This window comes from Crocodylus porosus, unplaced genomic scaffold (genome assembly GCF_001723895.1).
Source record: "Crocodylus porosus isolate Cpor-Errol unplaced genomic scaffold, CroPor_comp1, whole genome shotgun sequence".
In the NCBI taxonomy this organism is placed as follows: Eukaryota; Metazoa; Chordata; order Crocodylia; family Crocodylidae; genus Crocodylus; species Crocodylus porosus.
In genome coordinates this window covers 112,871,553-112,893,561 of record NW_017728947.1, presented here as the reverse complement: position 1 = coordinate 112,893,561, position 22,009 = coordinate 112,871,553, and the positions used below count along the sequence as shown (strand labels likewise).

Here is a 22,009-nt window from a genome sequence, read left to right as displayed (position 1 = left end):
TTTAATTTTCAGCAAGGTTTTTCACTGGAAAGAAAAGGCTTGTGTGTGACCTGTCATCTGGTGGGAACATTAACGTCAGGTTTTGTGACATTTTTATTCCAGAATGTTACCAAAGGTGCAAGGCACAAAATAGTCATCAGCATCCAGAAGCTGAAAGAGAGACAAAACCTTCTCAAGTCACTAGAAAGGGTAAGTCGGCCGTGAGTCAGCTACGTTTCTTCTTCTTTCTTGGTCGACTGCAAGAATAGCAAGGACTTAATTCTTGGATAAAATGCACGTTGGTCAGGTCTCTTGGCTGGGTTCTTCATGTATAGAGGGCCTATCTTATGGACCAAATCCATTGTTGGTGTTTCCACCTTTGGGTAACCACTGCTCTTCCAAGCATGAGCTTCTCTTTGAATCCTTCAGAGAGTTATCATTGGCCTCTTTCCAGCCAGGGGTCCATATACCCTTCCCCAGCTGTCCAAATGAGTGCACTAATGCTGCCTGGCTCATTGCATTTGGGGACAATGCTCTGCTCCTCCTTGCTCCTACCGAGCCCTTCCCAGCACAAGTTGGAGAATGGTGCTTCTGTGGAAGCTGCTTCTGCCACCCAGCACAAGGAGCCAGTTAGGGGGCACAGGCCATGGTTTGGCCCTGCACTTAAAAAGGCAAATTTGGTTTCTCTGCGAGTCCAGCCACGGTGATTTTGAAAAATGGAGGAAGTTTGTGTGGAAAGAGCAAGCTCCAGCTTGGTTTTCCTCACTGCAGCATCCTCCCCTAGCTCACACTGACATGTTGTGGCTTTGACTTACTGATGCCAATAGCAAGCAACAATGCTTTGGTTGATGAAAGACTCAAGTCCTGATGCTGATGGGAGCTCTGCTGTTGACCTAACCCACCCTTATGGCGTTGGATCAGGATCAGGCAGGAAATACCAGCAGCACCAGTTCTAGTCTGCCTCTCTCTGGGAGAAGAACCAGTGGTTGTGGGAGGGTTCTGATACTGGAGCAGTAGGCTAGATGCCAGGTGTAGATGCTCATGGACAGACTGAAGTCTGGTTTATACACGCAAGTTTTTCCTGGCTAGTTGCTTGGTATGGAGCGTGACTGTACCCACATGTGGACACAGAGCCCTGGTATTCAGTCATGTAAAGGTGCCACAGGATCTGAGCCTTATCCTAACAGTCCTGTCTCCTGCCCTGCCACACATGCATGGCAGAATGTACAATTCTGGGATCAGATCCCAGTTGCAGCCTTTCTATTTAGTGCAAGGTGAGCCTGGGATCATGACCCAGGGCTCCCTCTGCACCAGTAAGTTGGAATTCAGGTGCCCTGAACCCAGTGCATGCTGTCGCCAATCCACAGTGATGATTTGAAACCCTGGTGCGATCCTGGGGTTGGGGCTGACAATCAACTGATTGTTGGCCCCAGTCTGGACCAGTCACAGACTTGTCACAAGTTCGGTGTAAGGCACTGTACAAACCAGCCATAAAAATGTTCTACATAATGGGTGTATCTATACATGAAATGAATGTGACATAATAAACTCCAGAGCAGTTTGAGCTGGAGTCAGCTGCTTCTGAGCAGTGCATCTACATGTGTAGCCAGGATCACAACAATTTGAGTCAGAGTAGAGCAGCTCTGGGCTGGCAGGGAGCATGGGAGGTCAGCCCTGGGCTCCGGGTAGCAGTGTTGGGTGGCAGAGGGGCTGGCAGAAGCCAGGGGTCTGGCCCCAGGTAGGTTGGATGAAATTTGCACCTGGTGGTCACCATCTACATGTGCATTTAATTGCATTTAATGACTCTACTGTAAGATGGTACTGTCCCCGACAATGCTACCTTATGGCAGACTTAATTAATTTACTGCACCCTAATACCAGCGCACGTGTAGACTGCAGTGCTTTACTACAGAGCTAATTAGTCTGCTCCACAGTAAAGCGCACACATAGATGCACCCAAGATATGCAACATTTTCATGGCTGGTTTGCTACATTAATTGCAGCATAAATGTAATGCGTAGAGGGGCCCACAGATACACTGATAGAAAGGTGACGACTTTGGTTGGGTCAGGCCACAGGTCCATCTCATCTAGTCTCCTGTCGTGTCTGAGCGTGGATGCTGTTGGGCCAGAATTTTTGCACCCTCAACTCCTCGCCCGCTGCAGCTTCCAGCACACCTATATGTAGTCCTGGGGAAGCCACAGACCTTTTGTCTCCTGGAACAGACATGTTTGGGGAGTACTTAGCCTTTACAGGCTGAGGAACCAATTGATTCATGGGTAAAGTGTCAACAAGGCAGATCTTTCCTGCACATGGTGATTCAGTGTCCCGGTTACAGAAGTACCAGATGCCTCTTCTGCAGCTGATGAGTGCGGCTTAAATATTGGCACCTCCCTGCAATGGCTGTAGTTGCTCCCCACACTGCTTGCACATGCACATTTTACCCCTGCGCCAAACTCAAGGTACCCAGTAGGGTGCAAAGGGCTCTTCCAGGGGGCATGGTGTCACGTGTGTCACTGCTACTCATTTCCTTGACTGAAGATCCGTGGCTGGTGGTGTCACATGATTACTCACATGGCCCTCGTCTCCTGCTGAACCTCAAAGGAAGGAGCCTGCCAGATTAGCCTGGGATACGGGACCTTGCCAAGGGGAAGCCTCCTGTCCCTCCTTCTCAGCAGAACTGGTCCAGGGTCAGGGCGTCTTCAGGCTTCCACTGCGGGACTCGGCTCTGGCGGTGAATCGTCCAGGGAAGCTGGCCAGCGCCAGCTCCCATTCAGCAGGTTGCCTTTGCAAGCAGAGGCAGAATCTTTTTCTTTTGTTTTTTTCATGAGAAAATAAGTGAATTCTGCATAATTTCGAGAAGCACCAGTTCAACCCTCCTATCATCAGCTCCACCCTCCTCCACACCGTTGGGTTAAGTTGAACTGATGATCACCCTGTGAAGAGCGCAGCCACCTGCTTTGGGCACTTGGATAAAAATGCTGCACGTTGCTTGTGGCTGGTGTTTTGGTAAGCCCACGGCTGCGCTCACATCTAACATGGGATGAGATATATGGAGCCAGAGGAGCTAATAAAGCCGTATTTGCCTCTGTACATTAATAACTCCAGTTGAAGCTGGGAGACGGCCTGCTGGATTGAGTTTGCTTTGTCGATGTGCTTTCTAGGCAATTTCCCAGCCTCCTCTCCTCTTCCTCTGCGGGCAGTTTGAAATATGGTATTGATTGGCTGTCGTTAATACAGGAATGGAGCCCAAGTTTGGCAGACGCAGCGAGCTACGCTTGCTATAAAACCAGAGGGGATAACTAATAGGATTTGCTGTTGAACATTAGCAACTCAGCGTGCTTTGTCTGGACTGTCATTATACCATGAGGATGTTTTGAGTGAAGCCCCTCCACAAAAGCCACCTCTGGGCTGGTTACTGAAGGGCCTGTGTTTGTGCTGCAAGTTCCTGTTCAGCTTTTTCTTTTGGCAAAGCAGGAGAGTGTGAGATGCCATCTTTTGCTCACACCCTGTTTTCAGTCTTTGGAGTGGTTGCAGCCAGTTGATCCTGCGGGAAACATCCCCCCAAACAGTGTGTGTCACTGAGAGCAGGGGAGGTGTGGGCAGTCGGCCCGAGGGCACCGTTCTTCCTCATCCCATGGGTCAGACGGGCCGTGGCTCGGCCTCTGATTTATCGTGGAGAGATGCCTCTCTGCCTCCTTCCCCACAACAACACACGATGTCACAGGAGATGCTGATGTCTCACCCAGCGCTCCACGAAGGCAGCAACAAGATGGTCTTGTCTGACCTGTATTAAGACCAGGAGTCAGTCCTTCCTCCTGGCTCCTGGGATTTTCCTCCAGAGGAGACGGCAGGATCAGACCCCTTGCAAAGGCAAGAAGCAGTGACATTCACACATTCAGCTGCTGTCAGATGGGATCGAGAAACCCCCTTGTCTTGTTGTCAGCTGCTGGGAATGAAGCAGGCATTTGAGGGGGCTGAGATCCCATTTGTAATAAGGGATGAGGTCCTGACCCCATTGAAGGCCACAGCAAAAGTCCCAGTGACACCAGCATTACCAGATTTTGCCTACAGAGTCTTGCAGTGAATTCGGTCTCTCCCTGTTATCTCTTGTCCAGCCAGGTAGTCCTTCCTGGACCCTACGTGCATTTTTGCCTGGCTTTTCCTGCCACTCTCGTTCTCTTTCCCACCTTCTCTGATTAGCAACTAGACTCCTGAAGTGACTGTTTGGGTTCAGGTTTGTGAGAGTGGATGTGAGAGTTCAGGGAGCGCTAAATGTGGGGTCCCGTGATTGCAGGGGGGTTAGGTCCTGTTTTTACAGCTGTCCTGTGCAGCCAGAAACAGTTTTGACAAACAGGAAAGCAGAAATTCTCACACACTCCTAAGATGCCAGCAGCAGCGGGATTGCAAGAAGTTTTGCAAATCACGAGTCTTGCAAGAGCCGGTGACACCACTTTTCTCCCTAGCTGCTCTGTCTGGCGCAGCTGCGCCGCCAGAGCCCACTCATTGCTCCCAAATCTTCTAGCACGGTCAAATGCCACTGAGAAAAACCCAGCAGCTGCGCAGACATCCCTTCCAGACTGGCTCCCTCCTCTCCACCATCTCCCTCGCTAAATCACTCTGCTTCCTCTCCCAACATTGCAGGCTAATGCTTCTCAGAGTCTCTCCAACCCACTCAGGCTGCAATGCCTGTGATATCTTTCAGCAAAAAATGGGTGCTGTCTGGATGGATCTTTGCTCCTTCTGCCCAGCTGCTCTTCCCCGTGCATTCCCCTCAATTCAAGCGTGTGTTCACATCTGTTGCCACCAGGGTCTCTGAGCTACCCATCCCTCTTCTGCTTATGGGGCCCAGAGGGGCTCGGGTCCCCACCGTGTAACCCTCGGCCCATGCACACATGGCCCCTAGCTGCTCCAAAGTTGGACAGACCTTTTGAAGGACTTAACTGCACAAAATAACTTGCCAGATGTGCCCCACCCTATGCAGCAAAGGCCAGCAGCCTTTCTACGGGGGGCCTTGTCTTCAGCCACCTGCCAGGGCTGCCAGCATTTTCATGGCAGAGGTGCGGGCTGCCAAAAGGCATGTTCACGGCAGGTGATTGATGGCACGTATTGACTTGCACCCACAGGACATCCTGGAAGGTGGCAACCTGCGGGTCCCGCTCCAGGAGTTGCACCAAATGATCCTCACCCCCATCAAAGCGTACTGCTCCCCCAGCGCCAGCACCGATGAGCACAGCCGGGACCCGGACTCTCACCACCCGCCTTCCCTGATCAGCTCCGACGGGCAGGTCTCCGATGGCAAGGACTCGGCCTCGGGGGGCATGCAGCAGCACCACTTGCCTGGCTGTGAGGGTGAGTCGGGAGGGGCCCCTTTGCCTGAAGGAGACCTCCCCGGGCAGTTCACCAGAGTGATGGGCAAAGGTAAGTCGCTATGGGTTTGGTGAGATTGGGGTCCATTGCGGTGATGTCCCTGCTTCCCATCCACCCCACTGCCACCCTCAGCGATGTGATGGGATCCCTCGCACTGGGAGCAGTGCAGACATGAGGCAGGACAGCCCCGGCCCCACAGAGATCACAGTGTAAATAGCCAGAGGGTATTCACATGGGGGCAGAGGCCTGGAGGACTGAAATGCTTTAGCCACAATCACGCAGCAGAGACAGGACTAGATCCAACATCGTTCCTCTGTGCTCTAGGGCTGGGAATTGCCAGCTACATCCCTGCAGACAACGAGGAGGAGGGGTGGAGAGACAGGCTGTCCCAGGGGAGGTGGCTGGCTGGAGAAGGGGGTGCACACATGGCCATGAAAGGGGCTAGCTGGGGGGTTTCTCCTGCTGTGCCCCATCTAAGGCAGGATCTGTAGGGCCACCACAGCAGTGACTGCTGTCCCCATCCCGTCCCCAAGGCCAGGCTAGGCCCTGTGCAGCCAGGTAAGGTGGGAGCTAGCACTGGAGCAAGTGCTTCAGGACTGAACAGTGGTGTGTCTTCTCTTAAAGCCTGCGCCAGGCTCTTCTGCTCTGTGCTGCTCAGACACAGGAAAGGCTAAAAGTCTCCCCCTCGGCCACTTCTTCCTGCTGGCAGCCCGTGGACCCTGCTGCCAAAGGGGCCTAGGACTCCTATCCATTTTGGCAAGCTTTTTGAGTTGTTTATAGCCCTGGTCGTTAGGGTGAGGGGGAGCTCTTACTGACACTGCAGCTCCTCTGGCCCTCAACCCAACGTGCCCCATGCAAGACTTGTTGCAGGTTAATTTGTGCCTTCACTTCTGTGGTGTGATTTCAGAGAGGGACCCCCATCCTGTTGTCCCCCAGGGTTGGCCATTGAATTCAGCGGGGATAAGATACGTCCCCTGCAGCAATAGACCTTCATGCCATGCTCTTTGTCTGAAGATGTCTTTTGCATATGAGAATGCAGCCAGGCAGGGAGGAAGATGGGTGCTTCTCTCGGTCATTCCCAGTATAACCTCATTGGCTTAAATGGATTCGCACCAGTGTCACTGAAAGCAAAATCCTGTCCTAAATATAGAAGGGCATGGCTGGAATGGTGGACGGGTGTTTTTCTAGACAAATGCTCCATTGATGAGAGCGGCTTTCAGGAGGATGGGAGTGAAGTTCTCAACCCATTCTTACAATGCCACCCGTTTCCTACCCAGCTTGCCATTTCCTACTGATCTTTTCTTTCTGCTGTGGTTGCTCTTTGCAGTGTGCACGCAGCTTTTGGTTTCCAGACCCGATGAGGAGAATATAAGTTCCTATTTACAGCTCATAGACAAATGTCTAATTCATGAGGTGAGTCGTGACGGATATTATAAAGCTGTTGTTCTCATTGCGTGGAAACTGTTTCCAAGTTTCTGTTGATGTAAACATTTGGGTTTCTAACACAAATATTTTGGGGGGTATTAATAGTAATTCTGATGGAACAAGGCCGTACTAGGCGGCAAATCCAGTATGATGCACAGAACCGTAGGTCTCTGTAGGCTCGTGCAGCGGGGCGGGAGCTGAGAAATTCATCTGGCCTAGGACGATCAGATGAGCAACTGGGTGAAAGAAAAATGCATGTGAGGTTTCCATTGGGCAGACCAAACCCGCCTCTGGCATCTCCGGTTTCTATTTTGCAGCAAGCACGCGGAGATTTTTGCACCCTGCATTCTGCAGATCCATTCCCAGCAGCTGCTGCTTTCAAGATTGGTACCTTAGGCAGCAGTGCTTTTTAATGGTATTTTCCCTGTTGCCCTTCAGGGCGATCCAGATGTGCTCAGCGCTCTGTGTGGGACGGACTTAAGTCACTGCCCTACGTGCTGACACAAGGGACACACGCTTGTGCACATGTGTGTGGCACCTGATGTTACAAGCGGGGCCACGTGCCTGGGTGGAGCTCGAAATGCTTTCCAGTCTCGGAAGAGCTGCAAGCCGGCAACACGTCAGTCGGTTGTGCATAAAAGCAGAGTCGGGAAGCACACAGGAAACTGTGCAGTCCTGTGAGTTAGGGGCTGGCAGCATGTTGTCAGGGAAATGCTGGCTGCTGTGAGCATGCCAGCCTACAGTATGCCAGCTGGGCAAAAGGACAGAGTTCCTGATACCCTCCAGGTTAAAGTAACGCAGGGAGAAGATGATGCCTAAGTAATAAGCCTCTCTGCTGGGCCTTGGGCACCGGCTGCGATTTCAGCAAATGCCCCATTCAGGAACTTGGGTTTGTGCTTAACGAAGCGTGTGCTCACATGGTTTCCTAAATCGGGGCCAAAGAGGGAGGTTTTCTAACTCTGCAATACTGATGCTCCAGAAAAGAAGCTGCTCCCAGAAAGCTCCCATCAGCAGCAGCCACAGCCTTTTTCCCATTCACGGCACACTGGTGGGATGCATCGGCAGCTTCTGCAGAGCTGCTGGAAATATGCAGCAGTGGCACTAGGGCATTTGCATGCTGCTGTGAAGTGGTCAGTTTGCTCCTGCAGCAGCTTGCGGAGGCACACACCTGCTTTGTCTGTACCCCGGGCTGCTCGTTTGTGGGTTTACGAGCAGCTTCTCCCCCCACCCCCACCACATCCAAACCTTGGAAACCCTCTGAAAAGCTCCTTTGACTCCAGCTCTGTGTGCGTTTCTGTGTGAGCAGGGAGATTTTTTTTTCTTTTTTCCCCTCCGATCACTTTGTGGTCAGCCGTGAGATGACTGCAGCCCCTACCCAGGTCTTCTCTTGGAGTCATAAAGCCATCAAGTTGGGGAGGTGGACATGGAGGGTCACCAGGTCCAACCCCCTCCCACATGGGTTCAGGACTGCTGCTCCTCAATCCAGCCTCCTCTCGAAAGCCCCGCAGTCTGTTCTGCTGCTTCGCCACTCTCCTTTTTCCCTCTTCCTCTGTAGCGCTGATGTTAACCAAGCTATCAAGAAAGATAGAGGGGGCTTTTATTAGACTGCAGCTTCTGAAATGTTGTTCTGCCTGGACGCCTCTTCCGGGCAGGGGAGCATGAGCTCCGGCCGAGGGCTGCAGCGAGCGCTCCAGTGCTCTGCCCAAGGACGGCCCTGGCTGGTGTTTAAAACAATGACCAAAGCGGAGCAGCGTTCCTGCGCCCCTCGTCTCCCAGCTGGGAGCCCCAGGTTTTTTCTCTGCCACGTCCCACAGAGCCCCAGGTTTTTTCTCTTGCATTTATGTTATATCTCAGAAGCAAAGAAAAGCAGGGCTGGAAGGGACTTCCGGTGGTCACCTCTGGTCCAACCCCCACCAGCTCAAGGGTGGATGCAGAGACTGTGAAATCTTTTATTAAACCAGCTAAACAGCTGGGGAAATGGTTCTTTGCAAGCTTTTGTGTACAACCCCCCTTCTTCAGGCATAGAGAGAGTCTGAGGCTGTGAAAGGAGCAGGATTGACACCCAAGGGAACAAAGACCTCTCTGCATCCTCTGAACAGACACAGTGTAAAACACCCCCCGGTGTCCAGCCATTGTGGCTATGCTTGGACCTAGGAGCACCTCTTAGCAGTGAGAGGCGCGCTCCTCTCCCACCTCCTCCCACGGGCTTCCCATTTACTGCCCAGGTCTCAACAGCAAAGGTAGCTTTGCTGCGGAGTGGGGTCTTCTCATGCGCAGCCAGCTTTCACAGCAGTCTGGGATGACAGGGACAGCTCTCCGGCCCCCGAAGTGACGATCCCCGCCTGCAGCGCTGTGCAGATGTGGCTGCGCCACTTCTGGTTTTGGCAGCAGGCTGCCTGGAGCCAAGCCGCAGGCTCAGGGATGCCTCTATGGAGCGTTGTCATGATGAGCCAGGAGACATGCGAGAGGCGAGCATGCTTTAATTGGGCCAGCGGCATGTTGCGATGTCCTCCGGCATATGTGGAGCTGTGCCGGTTAGCTTGGGGACTGCACATGATGTGTCCCCCTGGGAACAACGTTACGTTCCTCGCGCAGGCTTAGGAAGAAGAAGTCGCTGTGTTGTCTGGCTTCTTTTTCCTTTGGGTTGTGGATTTTCCATTGCACGCATTGCTATCTCCCACATTTTGGTGGTGTGGAGGTGATGGTGTTGTCACGAGGGGCCAGGAGATAATATTCTTTCTGGTATCCATAACCCCTGCACTTCTCAGGTGCTAATGAACTTATTGAAGCATTTGTTCCATCTGGTACTCAGCTCAGCTGTGCCTGCTTTTGGGTCAGGGGTCTGAGGAAGGGTCCTGTGACCCCTGAAAGCTTGCCTCCGTCTATCCCAACCTAATAGTTGATCTGATAAAAGATATCGCCCACAAGACTTCTTGCTGCTGTGGAGCACAGTAAGTTTGCTGTGTGGACCCGGCAACTGTCAGCTGAGGGGATGCAGTGTGTGGAGGGGATGGGTTTGTTTTGTTTTGGGGGTTTTTTTGGGGGGGGGGGGCATCTTCTCCCCAGGCTGGGGAGGCAGACACATGGGCCCACTGCCAATGCTTGGGGAGCAGAAAGAGGAGAAAAGAGCCTGGAAGGAGAAGACCAGAAACTTGGTCTTGATGAGGCAGGTGAGATGATGCCAGTGAAGAAACTGGGAAAGGGGAAGGGCATGGCCTGAGCTGCAGATGGGGGAAGTTGATTTTTGCAGCGGCCCCTTGGGTGGGATTTGTGCTCAGGTGCTGGGCGCGTGACAGGCAGTCACACCACTGGACTTGGAAGCCACAGATTGCAGAACACTTTGCAAAAGAGGCCGGGACCCTTCTGCCTATTTTAGAGCAGGGGTAACTGAGGCACAGAGGGAAAAGGGACTTGCCCAAGGTCACCCATCAAGACAGTGGCAGATCCAGGAATAGACCCCAGATCTCCAGAGTCCCAGCCCTGGTGCTCTGTAAATGGAGCAGCACTGGAAAGAGAAGAGAATCTGGGACGCTGGTGAGGAAGCATTAATTGAGCCCTTCTTTCCTGAGGCCGCCAGTTTTTAATCCCAAGCTTAACTTCTATAATTATTTTCAACCCTTGACATTTACGCATCTTCCAGCATGCTGGCCTCTTAACCAGCGTAGCTGCCCAGAGCCATCGGGCTCATGTTGGGCTCTTCCTTTGCATTGCAGATAGTCACATGAACGCCACCGCTCCAGGATGTCACATGAGTGGAAGTGGGGTGCCCTGAGCACTACAGCAGTCTCAGAGGTGCTTTAGGGACTGAACGGCGTACACTGGGATGTAAAGACGTAACCAGCACAGTAGAGGAGCTGTGCCTCCCACCCAGTTTGGATGCCCTGCTTCCCAGAAACAACCACTGCACTGGGTACGAGCTGGCAGCTCCAAGCTGGTAGAGCTAGAGGGCCCTTCCAACCCCTCTTCCCTGGGAGGAGATCCCTTCAGGTCAGGCATGCGGTGCTAAATCCGAGGCCACTTGGTTGCAGCTGGCACCGGGCCCAGGCACCATGTTCTTGTGACTCTCAGCGTGCAGACGTTTGCAGTTGCATTTGCAGATTTCTGGACAACGTGCCAGGAGGTGCAAGAGCAACTCGCTGACTCGGTCCCAGCTCTGAAACCATCAGGTGCATTCATTCGTTGTTACCAAATGGAGCCCACGAGGAATTGTAGGTCCGTGTTCTGACCTGATGAATAGCTTTGAAGGTCAGAAGCGATGAGAATTATGACCAAGATCTGTCCTCGGGCCCAAATGTAATTGGATTTCTTCACAGGGTAATATTTAATCCTTTGCTTTTACATACATTTTTTTTTAACCAAAGCCATGTGTTGGGTTGAAGGGTTGTACAGCGGCTACAGAGAGCAGATTTCACTTCCTGTGTATCAGCATGCTGGTTTTTGTAGCACTGCAGTTCTCAACCATTTTAGACTCGAGGCACCCTTCAGAAAATGACAGCTTTTAGTTTTCCCTTTTTTTGACCACCGAAAAATCCTAGAGCAGTTCCTCTGTTGCAGCGATGCAGACACACCGCAGCAGGTGAGAATGGTTTGAACACTATGAATGCCTGTTTGAAAGCTCCTGGTTTATCTAGTGAATCATGTTTGCCCTGGCACATGGGTTGAAAATCCCTCTTGCAGCAGAACCAGGCTGTTCCCATCTTGGTGCCAGTAACAACAGGGGAGCGGTAACGGTGTCCTCACCTCTCGGTGTCTGACAGCTTGGGGGAATCCTCCAACACTTGGCGAACGCAGAACAGAGACGCAGCCATCCGTGCAAGGGCGGCGTGTCTCACCATGGCAGATCAGGGTTGCAAATTTGGGTCAGGGGCTTCAGGGAAACCCCTTCCCTTCTGGGCAGTGTCATGGGAAGTTTTAAACCCCGGGGCAGAACAAGAAGCTGGTTCTGGAGGCCTGGGAAACCCATGCAGAGGAAACAGCCGTCTGCTCGTGTGTCTGTCTCCAAGTGGGAAGAGGATGAGCCGTCCCCGCTGGGAGCCGATGCTGGAAAGCCAGAGATTGTGTATGTGTTCACAGCCCAAAGCCAGGCCACTCTGGGCACACATTAACTGCTTGTTGTTCTTCCTTTTCACCTTTTAAATACCCAACTGTCTCATCCGCAAAACATTTACTCCTTTTCTTTTTTTTGTTTTCTTTCTCTCCCCCCTTTCCTGGGCAGGCTTTTACAGAGACGCAGAAGAAAAGATTGTTGTCATGGAAACAGCAGGTGCAGAAACTGTTTCGGTCTTTCCCTCGGAAATCCCTCCTAGACATATCAGGATATCGGCAACAGAGAACGTACGTGGGGCTTTCATCTCTCTGATGCAGCGGCGGGGCTGCGCGCTTGGGTATCTAGGGCAGGACGCTGCCAACGGGGCTGACGACTGGAGTCCTGTGTTAATTGGAGCCCCCGTGGGCGGATCTGATTAGCAGGGCTGGTTAACTCTAGGGCAGGCAAAATATTCCACCTTGTTCCTGTTGCAGTACTGTATTAGAGCCTGCACTCCCTGCCGGTCCTGCTGACTGGAGGTAAACCAGGCAGAGGGGCTGGGGAAAAGACAGGTCCACTGCGCCCATTTTACAGGTGGACAACTGTGTCCCAGGGAGGTTAAGTGACTTACCTGAGGTCATCCAGGGAATCTGGGTGGAGTTGGAAGTTGAACCCAGAGCTCTTGCTTCCTAGGTGAGCTGTCCCTGCTACCAAGCTTGCTTTGGCGTGAGGACAGGGCCAGTCAGCGACACCCCTCTGTGTGTCTGGTTTCCTCTCCGGGGACAAGAATTCAAACATACCTGGGCCAAATCTGTCCTCCCTGCCCACAGCCCCTGCTGCTCCTACCTCTGTTGCCACTTGGTGATTTGGTTTTGTTCCACTTGCCTGCTCCCCCACCAATTGTGCAAGTCTAGTCATGGGCAGACACTCCCCTGAAAAAAACCACTGATGAAGGAGAAGACACGAGCCGGCCAGACATGGAGCAGAGAGGCTCATTGGACCAGGAAGTCTGGGAATGGGCTCCAAAAAGCGCTTGAAGATGGCCACTTGCATCTCTGCTGTGCAGAACTGCAGCCTAGCAGCTCCTCTTGCACCCTTTGCAGAAAGGGATGCATCAGAGGGAAACGCTGCTGGACAAAGCACCCGCACAAAGCCCAGGTGGCAAGTTTTGCAAAACCATACAGGGACGACTTCTCTGCCCTGGATGATATTGTGCATTTGCTGAGCTCCATCAGGAGCATGGCTGGACTGTATGGACCCTGCTTGGGCAGTCGGGTGGAAGCTGCAGTCTGTCGCACAGCTGCATGGGCTGAACAGCCAGACCGCTGTTTGGATGGGATTATAGAAACTATGTTGTACTCCACGACTGGTTGATTTATACTGGTTGGGATCCCCTAGTCCAGTGGCTTTTAACCTGTGGTCCATGGGACTGTCTCGGGGATCCACGAAAGATGACTGACCAGTTAAAAGTATGAATACCCACACTTACAGTTCAGAGGCGTCCGCACCTCCATTTGAAATTTCCAAAGGAGTCTGCAAAAGAAATAAGGTTGAAAACCAGGGCCCCAGTCCTGTTATCTCCTGACACTTGTTGACCCTAGCTCACGCAAGCAGGCGGATGAGGGCTAAGAGGAAAATGCGTCAACACATCGAAGACAGCAATTACCTGGGTGAGAAGGACTGGGCCAAAGAGGAACAAGAAGTCTCTAAATTGCTCCCCTAATTTGGCAGGCTCCAAACTGAACTGGATAAATCAGGGTGTGACAGCAGGACTGCCCTTCGCTCACATCTCATAGGATGGCATGGAAAAACGGGGCAAAGCCAGCAGCCAGATGGTGCAGCTCAGTGAAAGCCGTGCCAATGGGCTGCACGGGTACGCTTCTGCATGCGGCTGTTCCCTGCGGGGCACCACACGAGTGTCAGGGTCTCATGGAAATGGGGTAAAAAAAAAAAAAAAAAAAGGCAGGCCTGTTTCATAACTGCCAACCAAGAAACATCAGCAATAGGGCAGGTGTTTTTATGATGCACCTATTGCAGAGGTGTCTCTTCCCCCGCATGCTGGGGCACGGTGTCCACTTCACAGCATCCTCTACCTCTGCAAGCGCCAGTGAATGGAAAGGAAGCCCCCTCCTCGGTGGGCTGTCTCAGATGTGGCACCTCACCCTCCTGCACATCAATGGGGAGTGGGAGTTAAGGTCTTGGCTCTTAACTCAGATCATGCAAATGAGGAGCGACTTTGCCATACTCCCTGGAGTGACGCCGGAGGGAAACCTGAGTAAGAGCCATCAGAATCGGGCCCTCTGCGCTGGGATCGGAGCTCGAGTGCGAGGCAGCTTCTTGAACGCGGGGCCAGACTCTGCTCTTCTGCACTCTGGGTTTGCACTGCTTTAAGCCAGGAGCAGGCTCTGGTCGGGAGCAGTTGGTGCTAGTTCTCCATGCGCTCTCCGTCCATCCCTGCCTGCGCCAGCCCGCAGCCCTCACAACGCCTGCCTTGCATGGGGCGACCAAGAAAGTGCCTTCCCCCGTCAAACAGAGACCTGTTTGAGAGACCTGCTGCCTTTCTGGCCCCATCTGCATTTCGCATGAGGCTCCTGCTTCCCTCCAGAGCCGTGTTTAGAGGCAGCTCTGGCCTTGAAGGTGCTAATGCAGTTTGGCAGCCTCATGGACCTACAGCCCTGGAGACTGATGAGCCCCCGCCTCGGACCCCCCACCCCCAGGACTGGACCCAGGGTGTCACATGCCTGTATCTCACCCTACACAGATGGCACCTTCATTCATTGGCATTTCTTTCAGCTTCCCAATGGGTCAATTTTAAGCAAGCCACAAGGGCAGCACATTGGGAGCGATAAAAGCCCTAGATGACCCACAGAGAAAGAGAAACAGAGAGTAGATGGGAAGCCAGGGACAGTCCTCCCTCTGTGGGCAGGGCACACGTCCTCAGTCGAGGAACATAAGGGGAGGAAGAGCTGGAGTAAAAGCAAATAAGTCTGAGGATGGACTTGAGACCCAGCCTCTTCCACTGGCACTAGGCAAGAGCAGCAAGGATGTCTTTGGAAAGTTGTGAGGGGCTTAGGGGCTGGCTGGCCAGGCATGAAGGCCGTCTTTCCAGGGCACGTGGAGGTGCCGTAGAGCAGAACAAAATCCCCGGGGAGCCCCCAGCAGCCAGGCCCTTCCCCGAGCTCAGCATCTGGGTTCCTCCCTGGTTAGCAGGCCAGCGCAGCTTTTAGGCCCTAAAAGCAGATCCCTCCAGCACGCGTCCCACCGCCTCCACTTGACTTGCCCGAGTTGGGCAGGCAGGATTTAACTTTGCTGGGGGGAGCAGACAGAAGTGTAACAGGGCTCAGAGCAGAGCCAGCCCCCGAGCCCCGGGAAAGCCGATGTGTTCCCTCTTGTGGCAGTCCATGGTAAGGCGCACTGGGAGAAGCAGCCCGGAGGCAGGGCAGAGTTGCACCTTCTCGGCTAACTAAACCAGAGATGCATCGGCATTGGTAAGCAGCGTCTCACAGGCCTTCTCATGGTGGGGGTGGGCAGTGTCTTAGTTAAGCACATAGTGGCCAGCGGTGTTTTTAAACATGGCCAAGAGGCTGGATTATGAGACCCGTGTTTTTCTCTCTCTGCAGCCGCGGCTTTGGCCAGTCGAACTCCTTACCCACAGCCGGATCTGTCGGTGCAGGCCTGGGCAGGCGAAACCCGCGGCAGTTCCAGATCCCGTCCCGCAACCTCCCCACCACCCGCCTGGGGCTGCTTGGCCCCACGGGGCTCCTCGGCGCTGCCCAGCGCAGCGCTGCCGCCAACCCCACGCTCCTCAAGCAAGGGAGACAGGTTGGTTTCCATCCGTCTGCCCTGGCCCCGGGTGCAATGGGGCCACTGTTCGCTTTTGGGGGTGGAGGGGTGAATACTTTGTGGGTGCTGCAAGAAGCACCCGGGCGTCTGTGCCTACGGGGCAGCATTTCCAGCCTCCCCTGGAGTTAGGGATGCTCAGGGTTTCACGGCACCGGGCCCACCAGCATTGCAAACCCTTGCAGAGGCTTCCTCTTGCTCAGCTCAGGAGAAAGCCTCATTCTGCCTCCCTCAGTGAAGGTTAGACTGGAAGCATTTCTCCTGATTTCCCTCATCTGACTAACTTGTCTGGATCTCTTTTATGAAGGGGAAAAAAAAAAAAAGCCAAGCCAGTGAGAACAGTCTGCAGGCATTTCCTGTTTTTGCTCTCCTCGGTGTAGAGGGGTACTGAAAAGGGACAAGGAGAGCTGGGAGTGAGAGAGAAGGACACGCCAGGCTTTAGGGAGCGTCGGAGGCAGAGAACTTGTATAAATATGATGCTTGCCGAGAAAGCACTGCACTGGGGGAGTAGGAGGCTGCGGGGAGCGGCCACAAAAGCACTAGTAGACCCTAAGGTTTCTAATGCACACAGCCCAGCGTGACCTTCCCTTGAAGCTTTGGTTTGTCTGTCTCTCTCCCGTAGAACCTGTGGTTTGCAAACCCTGGGGGGAGCAACAGCATGCCCAGCCGGACCCATAGCTCAGTGCAAAGGACCCGCTCCCTGCCTGTCCACACGTCCCCGCAGACCATGCTGATGTTTCAGCAGCCAGGTAGGAAGAAGCCATCGGTCTTTTGCTTATTCATACCCTTGACATACGAGAGTACAGTATATTCGGAGAGCTGCAGTAGCAAGCCCTGCCCGAAAGTGCTTAGCCTCAACTGTCACAATACATTCTTGGGCGCTTATAGAAGGCTTTCTTTTTTTAAACCGCATTGCAAGCACGAACCGTGGTGGGCTGGCTGCAAGCCAGACTATGCAAGCTCCGAGTCTGTTGCAATCTGACCAAGATATTTTTGACTCTAGTCAGATTACCAGATTGATTAAACCAGAGACATCACTGGAGGGATTTGGGCCCTATATATAACAGACTGACTGCGCTAGCGCCTCACATAGCTTCCTTCAGAGAGGCTTTATGTTACACGGGGAACGTCGTCACTCTTGGATCACCTTTTTTGCTTTTACATGGACTGGAAAATCCCGAGCTGCAATGAGGTGACTTCATGTATTTGGGGAGAATTCTTTGAAAACCGATGGATTAGGGACAGAAGTGACACACAAACTGATAGAAGTGATCAGAAACTGGTTCAGATCTGTAACTCAATAGAAATTCAGTGCACAGAACCTGCTTTCCTCATGGCCCAAACTGGTTTAAGATAAACCTGCATGGAAGTAGTATCAGGCTGAATTGATTTAGATTAAATCAGTTTATGGTATTTCTGTCCTAAATCCCCTTAGATTCAAGTTAACTCACAGCCCCCCAGCATCCCAGGATGCTTTGCATCTCCCTCACAGTTCCCCCTGTACTTTATACAGTGGGTGGGCGGGCTAGCCTTGCCCCAAGCTGTCTGCTCCACTGGAGCCAGATGGCATGCTCTAGCGCCCCCCACCGCCTGACCTGAGCCACTGCAGGCACGTGGCTGCATTTCTGGAATCAAAAGTGAATGTCTGCTCACTTGCTTATGGGTTCAATCTACATAGCTTAGACTAACCTGCAAAGATTGAATCGATTCAGATTTGTGCTTTTTGACTGTCTGTACTTAGCGTTGGTGAGGCAGAAGTTCATCACATTGGGGTTTTGTACTTTTTTGCTTGCACACTTCAAATAGCCTCCCGTGCAGAAGAACATCCTGCCATTTTCTTGGGTTTTCTGAATGAACTGAACCTTCCTCCAGAGGAAAATCCTTCTTGCTTTCTGCGGGGTTTTTTTGTATTGCTCCATTCTTCTTTTAATTCAGCCCCTCTACCAGCATCCAGTTGTTAGTCAGCAAGTTTCCAAGGGTCGCTGACCAAAGAACCCAATCCCATTCAGGAGCTCCCACCATTGTTTCATCGGGCCTGTTGCTGTATATTGTGTCTGCCCTGTTGAGATGGTCTGATTGAAAATGAAAGTCTAATCCCACATCGCAGGGACTGTGTCTCCTCTTGCATATGGGCCAGAGCCCAGCAGGAAGACCAATCTTGGTAAATATTAAATATAATAATAAAGAAGGCTCTTCTTTCACATTAGTCTGCGATCGATGCAGACTCCAGGGGGCTGAAAAGTTGCATTGCCAAAAATATGCATAGAGTCACCACAGCGTTAGTCATCACAATAACCTCTTGCACCACGCTGACTCTTCTCCTCCAAGGGTCAAGGGTATGAACACTGATGAATTAATCCCCAGAACAATATGTGGACAGAGGAAAGGATTAGACTTCTGGTGTCAACTGAGCAGTCGCCCATCGTCCCAGAGCAAGCTCAGCAGAGGACCGGGCTGCTATCCAACTGGAGTGACAGGGGCAGGAAACCACATTGATTTAAAGAAGGAGCTTGATTAGTTTATGGAGGGGACTGCATGAGCTGGCTGCCTGCAATAGCAGGGGACTGGAGTTGGTGACCTAGGGGTGGCCCTATGTTGGGATGAATCGCAGGCAAAATTAACACTGTAGCCCGAGTTATGACCTGGTGCTGGCCTCTGTGTGCTAGCAGCACATGAGAAATACTGAGAGCCAGGCTGCCAACTTCTACCTGTATTCATGCAAATGCTAGAGGTACTCAGTTTTTTGCATCTCCTAACCTGGATCAAAGGGTACCGCACAGGGTGAGAGCAGAGCTCCTTGTACCCCAACAGGCTGGCAACAAGCAGCCTTTTTCCCATTCCCGTGGAGGCTTTGACCCTGCTCACTAGAAGGGGAATCTCAGCTCCTTATCTAACCTGGTTTTGCAGACACCTCTGGGAGAGGAACTTCAGGGAGTGTTTTTGCTCCTCTCTCTCCTTCTGGTGGGAATCCTGACACAGCTTGAGCCCATGGACATCTGAGGGCAGGGTTTGCCTCTGAACTGGCATGCTGTTTAAAGCAAGCACCAAATCTTTTTTGTGCCATGCTCTCAAACCTCACCTGGACTTGAGCGTCTGTCAGGTACTGGCCAGAAGGCATTTAAGAAAAATCTGTGGCCTTCTTCATGTAAGATACATTATGTCCAGATTAAAAGGCTCTCTGAAAATAGAAGGGAACATGGGCCACATACACTAGTGGGTTATTCCACCAATTTGCTCTCATCAGAGCTGCCAGGGTCCCTACCTGCCTTTTATTTCCAACCATCCAGATGCATCAGAAGAAGGGGAAAATAAATCCTTGTAAGGCACCCACAGTCAGTTTTCCAGGGCTTTGTCCCACAGGGTTTCAAATGACACCAGCAAAGGGGCTTATTTTTAGTTTCGCCTCTGTCACACGTATGGAAAAGTTCTGCAGCCCTCTTGTCCCTGGCAAGGAGGAGATTCAGAGTCTGCCCTACATGCAACTTTCAAGTTAATTTACAAAAAACACCTTGATTCTGCAATCGCCAGGGCAGACGTAAGAAACCTGGCCCAAAATAGGTCTGAAAAGAGGCGGGCTGGCCTTGAGGCTGTCTTGGATTCAGGCAGAGAACACATTTGTTCTGCAGGGTTGTTATAGTCACATGTCTGCGCCGCGGTCAGAGGTGTGATCTTGGCACCCATCGGCAGGCCCATGTTATTTCAGCTAGCTGCTTGGGTCCTCATCTCATTGGAGGTGCAGCAGCAGCAGGGTCTTCAGCCCAGGCTGGACAAACTGCAGCCAAGGCCCCTGGATACTTCCTTGGGTTGCGAGGCTGTACCAAAGGCTGGGCTGCTGTGTCTTCAGCACCCTGTTGTACCCAAGCCAGCTAGACTGAAGCTAGGGGCTCCTACTCCTGCTGCAGTTGCACGTCCTGATTGCAGAGTGAAAACACCATCCTAAATGTGCTCACTTCTTTGCACAAGTCCAAGCTGAACTGTGCAGGGTGTTATGCCGATACATAACAAGAACATGTGTACAGGGCAAGCCTGTGCCCAGCAACAATGCCCAATCTGCCTGGGCTGATCTGGAAACTGCACAGCTGTATCCATGCTGGGCTGTGGATTGGCCCAGGAGAGCTCATTAGTGAGTGACAGCGCCAATTAACCTGCTGGCCTGAAACAGTATGGTAGGTTTGAGGGTGCTGCTGCCTGGCAGGATAACTCATACAGCTGAAGAGACAGGACCTGCCACAGCATTTCTTTCCAAACAGGCACAATTGCCAAAGCCTGGGAGAACAGCCGTGGCATTACAGTCTTCATGAAGGCGGCGCAGAGAGGGACTGAGGGGCAGACCCACAAAGGTATTCAGGCATCTCACCTCCATGTAGGTGAATGATTTTAAAGAGCGTCAGGCACCTGCTTGCTCCTGAGGATCTGGGCCCTGGAGATTTGCTTGAGGTTGTGCAGGAAACCCATGCAAATTAGCTCAGCTCTCCTGAGTCCAGTGCCTTAACCCCAGATAACCTCTCCCCAGCTGACAGCAATAATTATATTCGTGCAAGTCTCAGGTATTTGTCTTCTCCTGGGGAGAATTTGTGATGTGGAGTTCCCTTAAAAGTGAAAATAATCACTTCTGGACTCAGCCCACAAGACTGTAAGGATGGAGAGCCCAGGTGGAGCCTCGGTGCCCTCTTTCCACCCAGTGTGGGGAGCTTGGTCTTCCACAACTGTGGGTCTGTCACGGTGCCCGGGGGCCTTTCTGTTCAGCTGTAAACAGACCTGCCCTTTCTAGAGATTTGTCCACTCCCAGCTGCAAATGTCCCCGTTCCCCAGCAGCTCTGCTTGCTATCCATTCTCCGGGTAGCTATACCTGTATTACCGACACTTTTTACTGTCCTTTTTTTGTTAATGGACCTTTGAAAGCCCTTTTCCATGGTATTTTTCAAGCCAGGTTAGGCTCAACTCCCTCCCTCCCTATGGGGGCCTCAATCCCATTGCCCCCCACCAGACTTACCTGCGGGAGCTGCTCTCCAGGCTGCCTGGCAGCCGTGTGCATGTGTGAGCACGTACATGCACATGGCATCCCTGCCTGACTCCCACTCCCCCCAGCCCCTTGCAGCTGCAACTCTGCCAGCCTCCAGAGAGCTCTTTGCAAAAGTGAAAAATCCACGTGTTTCTCTGTTAAAATGAGAAATCGCCATTTTTCTCAGTTAAAAGGGGAAAATAGTCAGCAGGGCTGTGGAATAGGAGAAAGGCATTACTAGGAATGGCTAACAGACAGCAAAACAGCAGAAGAAAAGAGAGTTTGAATAGTGGAACATCAAGACCAGTAAAAAGGAGAGAGGGCTGTTAACACCTGTGGAGTCAAGAGAGATTAGCAAGGATTGGGGAGACAATAATGAGCCACAAAGTCAACTGATTCTCTCACCACTGAGATGCATAGAAATGCTGCTGCTCCTCCCAGGCAGCTGGCTTTCAAGTTCAGAAGGAGCATGAATCAAGGAGAATCCGCCCCCGGGGCACGTGTCTGCAAATACAAATGCCAAGAGTTCAAATGGTATACATGAACGGGTGTATGTGAGGGGTGGGTGCGGTGTGAAAGCTGATGTGTTTGCACACAATGGGCATGCAAACTTCCCTCGTGTGTTTAGGGATAGAGGGTCCATTGTGGTCTTTTAAAGTTGTAGCCAGAGGGATGCAGGGCAAGTGATCCCCCAGTCAGCAGTTTTGCATGGGGCTCAGGTCAGTGCCAAAGAGCCCCTAGATGCTGAAGTATTGTCTTCAGCCATTAGAAATCTTTGTGGTTTTCATTCTGCAGTGGTGGACCCCAGGATAACCTGCTGTCCCATGGGCCCCAGGAAAATCCCCCATCCCATGGACCCCAAGATAACCCCCTGTCCCGTGGATCCCAGGATAACCCTCTGTCAAAAAAGAGAAAAGTGAGGACCTGGGCAACTATAGGCCTGTTAGTCTTACTTTGATCCTGGGGAAGCTCTTTGAGAGGATTATTCAGGAGCACATCTGGGAAGGACCGGCAGGGGGGACAATGCTCAGGGGCAACCAACACAGGTTTATTAGGGGCAGGTCCTGTCACACCAACCTGGTGGCCTTCTACGACCAGGTCGTAAAATCATTGGACGCAGGTGTCGCGGTGGACGTAGTCTTTCTGGACTTCAGGAAGGCCTTTGACACTGTCTCTCACCCCATTCTCATTAAAAAGCTAGGCGACTGGTGTCGACACCCACACAGTCAGATGTGTCGCCAACTGGCCGGAGGGCCGCACCCGGAGAATGGTGGTGGACGGGTCATTTTTGACCTGGAGGGATGTGGGCAGTGGGGTCCCCCAGGGCTCGGTCCTCAGGCCCGCACTGTTCAACATCTTCATCAGCG

General features: G+C 52.4%; 1 protein-coding gene across 1 annotated transcript in view; it reads left to right on the top strand.

The window, feature by feature from the left end:
- Positions 1-22,009, top strand: part of SAMD4A (sterile alpha motif domain containing 4A) — a 170,337-nt gene that overhangs the window by 141,373 nt on the left and 6,955 nt on the right. The window contains exons 5-10 of the mRNA XM_019551176.1: positions 103-189; positions 5,106-5,400; positions 6,677-6,762; positions 11,990-12,108; positions 15,421-15,622; positions 16,263-16,389. Coding sequence (XP_019406721.1) covers positions 103-189; positions 5,106-5,400; positions 6,677-6,762; positions 11,990-12,108; positions 15,421-15,622; positions 16,263-16,389 — 916 coding nt within the window. The remainder of the gene's footprint in view (positions 1-102; positions 190-5,105; positions 5,401-6,676; positions 6,763-11,989; positions 12,109-15,420; positions 15,623-16,262; positions 16,390-22,009) is intronic.